The sequence below is a fragment of the Bidens hawaiensis genome, unplaced genomic scaffold, assembly GCF_021521415.1.
Source record: "Bidens hawaiensis isolate Kalapana, Puna unplaced genomic scaffold, B.hawaiensis_p1.1 tig00026179_1, whole genome shotgun sequence".
In the NCBI taxonomy this organism is placed as follows: domain Eukaryota; kingdom Viridiplantae; phylum Streptophyta; class Magnoliopsida; order Asterales; family Asteraceae; genus Bidens; species Bidens hawaiensis.
Window position 1 is genome coordinate 224,263 of NW_027494206.1, and position 4,047 is coordinate 228,309.

At 36.2% G+C, this 4,047-nt stretch overlaps 1 protein-coding gene across 1 annotated transcript; it reads left to right on the forward strand.

Moving 5' to 3' along the window:
* Nucleotides 1-599: 599 nt before the first annotated feature.
* On the forward strand, nucleotides 600-2,601 carry LOC143572957 (protein JINGUBANG-like). The gene is made up of 2 exons (XM_077057968.1): nucleotides 600-1,189; nucleotides 1,687-2,601. Exons 1-2 carry the CDS (start codon nucleotides 955-957, stop codon nucleotides 2,571-2,573), a joined length of 1,122 nt encoding a protein of 373 aa, XP_076914083.1. The 5' UTR covers nucleotides 600-954; the 3' UTR covers nucleotides 2,574-2,601.
* Nucleotides 2,602-4,047: the final 1,446 nt, after the last annotated feature.

Consider the following 4,047-nt stretch of genomic DNA (forward strand, 5'->3'; position numbering starts at 1 on the left):
CTCAAAGAAAAAGAAAGCACTATAAATCATTAAAAGAACTTAGGCACTGATGGTGTTTCTTTACAGAAATGGAACCTCCAATTTGGTGTTGGAGCAACACACTAACCAGCCTTCAAACACATAATATGTGTACATGCAGTCGTGCACTAAGTGCAATATGTTAGATAGGCCAGCAAATATCCAAAAACTTTCCAAAAACATGCACAGAAAGAAGACTACAAATGCATGCAAATGCCTCAGGTGCACTTTTATACAACATGGCATAGACAAAAGAAAAAAAGTGTTTGGATTAATATAATAAGAGTTAGGTATAAAGTTCAAACACCAAATTGTTTGGCCATGGTACTGCTTTGGATCTAGAAACAGATTAGATTTCTATATTTGTAACTCAAATAGGGTTGGCATAAAGGTAAGGTTTCCATATTTTAAACTAAATAGACTTCAAAAAACCGATAAAGTCAATCAGTTGGGCCAATGACTCGACTCAACAAAGCATGTATGACATGGTACCTAACAGTGCTTCACATGTACCATACTAGCTACTGAATTCCTTATAACATAATAGCTACTGACTTCCGGCCCATTTGGACCCATTACCACATCTCAAACCCATACACGAAAGTTAAAACGTCTTTTAAGTATCTACATGGTAACTTCGTAAAATAGCACGAGAACTGGATTCGATGGTATACATAAGTATACGCGGTATGCCTTTAAAAAAAAAAGGATAAGTTAGGCAGTATATAATAGGGTGAACTAAAACAGAAACCTAAAGAGACATAAATTTGTATGGACAATCAATCCTCCAACTAATATTAAAGTACATCCTGGCCCATTGATGTTACATATGTTGAAAATTGTGTTCATTTTTTTAAGTTAAATACCTTAGAACCTGGGAACACATCTTTCCAAACTATCACTTAATCATCTTCAAACTCAGTCCACACTAAAAAGATGTCACATCATCAATCTTCTGACTCACAATGGCAGTCTGGTAATTACCACCTATCCGCTACTCATCAGTGCATCTCTACGATCAAGGGTGACAACTCATACATCTCGTCTCTTGTCATTGGTGGGAAGTTTCTATACACAGGCTCTTCTAATAAAGTGATACGAGTGTTGAAGTGTGGCAACTTACAAGCAGAATTTGATCATGAAAAACTAAGTGACTGCATGATAATCACAGGTAGGGGTGTGCATGGGTCGGTTTTGGCCCAACACCACAACCTTAAGCATAACCGAACTTTCGATAAAGTCTGTTATGGTTAATCAGTTTTACATGCTGGTCAGTTCGCTTATGGGTTGGGTAACTGTGAATTAGATTTGGTCTTGAAGTTTTTGGGTTGGACTAAAATGGCCCAAAATAATGTAACTATGCTTGAAAGTTTGGGCCTAAAGTTTTTTAACCACTAAACATATTATTATTACACATTTGAGCTTGAATAATTTGAGTTACCATTTTACGTCTGTATCATTCGTTTATACGTGTTCGTTAACCGTGGATTTACTAAAACATGGTTCAGGTCGGTTTTGTATGTTATGGAAATACAGATAACCAAAATCAAACCACTAATTTCGGTTTTAAAAAAGACCAACCGTCGGTTTTTGATTAGGTTCGGTTATATCGCTTCTGTTTCATCGGTTAATTTGGAAATGGGTCGGTTAATTCAGTTTTATTTACAGGAAATGGTGCAGTAAAGTCACTAGTGGTTTCTAAGGACAAAATATTCAGCGCGCATCAAGATCACAAAATCCGTGTATGGAGAGTTGATGAAAACGAGGTGCAACAGCATAAGTTAACACACTTAGCCACACTCCCAACGCTTAGTGATCGGACCCTTAATGTTCTATTACCAAGGAATCATGTAAAGGTGTCAAGACACAAGAGGTCCACACGGGTGCATCATAATGATACGGTATCAGCACTAGCTGTTTCCAGGGACGGTTTGGTCATTTACTCGGTCTCGTGGGACAGAACACTCAAGATTTGGCATGCAACCGACTTCAAATGTTTAGAATCGGTTTGTAATGCACATGATGATGCAATCAATGCAGTAGTGGTATCATGTAATGGTGATGTTTATACCGGATCCACTGATAAAACTATAAATATTTGGAGAAAGTTAAAATCACCAGAAGGTGAGAAACACTTGTTAATGACTACATTAAAGAAACACAAATCCGGTATTAATGCATTAGCACTAAGTACCAACGAGAATGTTTTGTATTCTGGAGGGAGTGATAGGTCGATCATGGCTTGGGAGAAAAGTGACGAGGATAACATGGCGGCAGTGAGTGTTCTCAGGGGGCATGTTAAGTCCATATTGTGTTTGAGCGTTGTATTGGATTTGTTGTGTAGTGGTTCTGCAGATGAAACCATAAGAATTTGGAAAGAAACTGAGAAATGTTATTTTTGTAGAGCGATACTGGAGGGTCACAGTGGTCCGGTTAAGTGTTTGACTTCAGAAACCGATCACAGCCGTTCATCTAATGCATCAACTTCTTATCTTATCTACAGTGGTGGTCTGGATTCTGACATCAAAGTTTGGCAGGTTTTTATTCCTCTGTGATGAAGAATGTCCTTCTTTGTAATTACTTAGTAGTTATCGACTTATCGTGTACTCTAGAAGGTCTGTGTGTGTAGTTCTCTATATAGAGACATATTGTAACCCTATTCGGTACTCAAGAGAGGATATTATATGATATTTGAAACTTACAAGAGATCAAAAACTGAAAAGATAATTTCCTTCTTTATGATCAAAGAATAAACAACTTATCAACCTGTAAAACGTAAAGAGCCTAATCTAAAAGTTTAGCTTGCGATTAAGTTACCGCTTATAAAATCAAGCGAAACACCTTTCCGTTACTGATTTATCGATAAGATCACTTTCCTTCCGAACAATTTTAAGTACTCATCATAAACATGTACTTGAACAAAGCAATAGATAATAACATAGAAAATTATTAAAAGCTAAAGCTAGTACCTCAGAAGCATGACCTTTTGCTGCAACAAATAGGAGTGAATCCAGAAGAAGAAGCTGGTTTCAATCGAGTACAATGCATCTGCTTGTTTATATTGAAGTTGAATTAGGGTTTCAAAGTGAGAAGCATTGAACGATTGAAGATATTGTGGCTGCAGATCTTGTGTTTATGGCTGTTGGTTTGAAATTTGAAGTGCCTTCAAAGTGTTTGATGAAAGTCCCCAAAGACAACGAAACGGGAAACTTGAATATCGGTATCTTGGCGCCGTAATCAGATCTCGCATACCGGTCATATAATTTGAGACCTTCTTTTAAATGCAACGGTTTTGTTTTGTGAGGTTATAAAATCAATTTGCATTTCTGAATTTTATGAAATACAGTTGTTTCGAATGATCTTAAAGCATAAAATAGAAGAAAAAAAAAGCCGAGATTAGACCGAGTCTTGGTGTAAATTTAATTTCGTGAAATTCTTGTTGTGGTTTTGTATAGTCTTATTCTCTTGTTTATGTTTTTTGTCTTCTAACTACATGTACTTCAGCCTTCGAGTCTCTCGCTTAAGATTTCCTTTCTCGGTTTTATTTAAATTTGGCCTTTCAAAAAATAAAATACCTATAAGCATTGTACTAAAAATAGAAGAAATTTCTAATATATACACATTGATTAAAAATTTATATGAAAATTTTATTTTTTTCAAAACTAGTCGATGAAGAAAATAAGCTAGTCACATTAAAACATATAAGATGGTTAGGCTTCATTAAGCACTATTTGGGGCGTCAATGAAAACCATGAAAAGCTGACGCGTTTGAACTTTTTTTGGCACGTATTCCAAACATGCCACATAGGAGCTTAAAGGAAATAATAGGGCTAGGCTTGAGCCAACTTTGCTTAAGTTATAGTTGAGTCGAGACACTGATAGATTGATACTTAGACACATGTGTGTAAGCACATTGCCCTATTCAATCTAAAAGACACGCTCGACACCCTTTGAGTCTAGATACTGATACTTAGACACCTCTGAAGCATAAGCACTATATCCTATTGCTTTCCATAGTTTTTAGTAACG

Excerpts from the sequence above, each read along its gene's own strand:
- LOC143572957 (XM_077057968.1), top strand. The coding sequence starts at position 955 with ATGTCACATCATCAATCTTCTGACTCACAATGGCAGTCTGGTAATTAC. Across the intron at positions 1,190-1,686 it reads TGACTGCATGATAATCACAG|GAAATGGTGCAGTAAAGTCA; the intron begins GTAGGGGTGTGC and ends TTTTATTTACAG.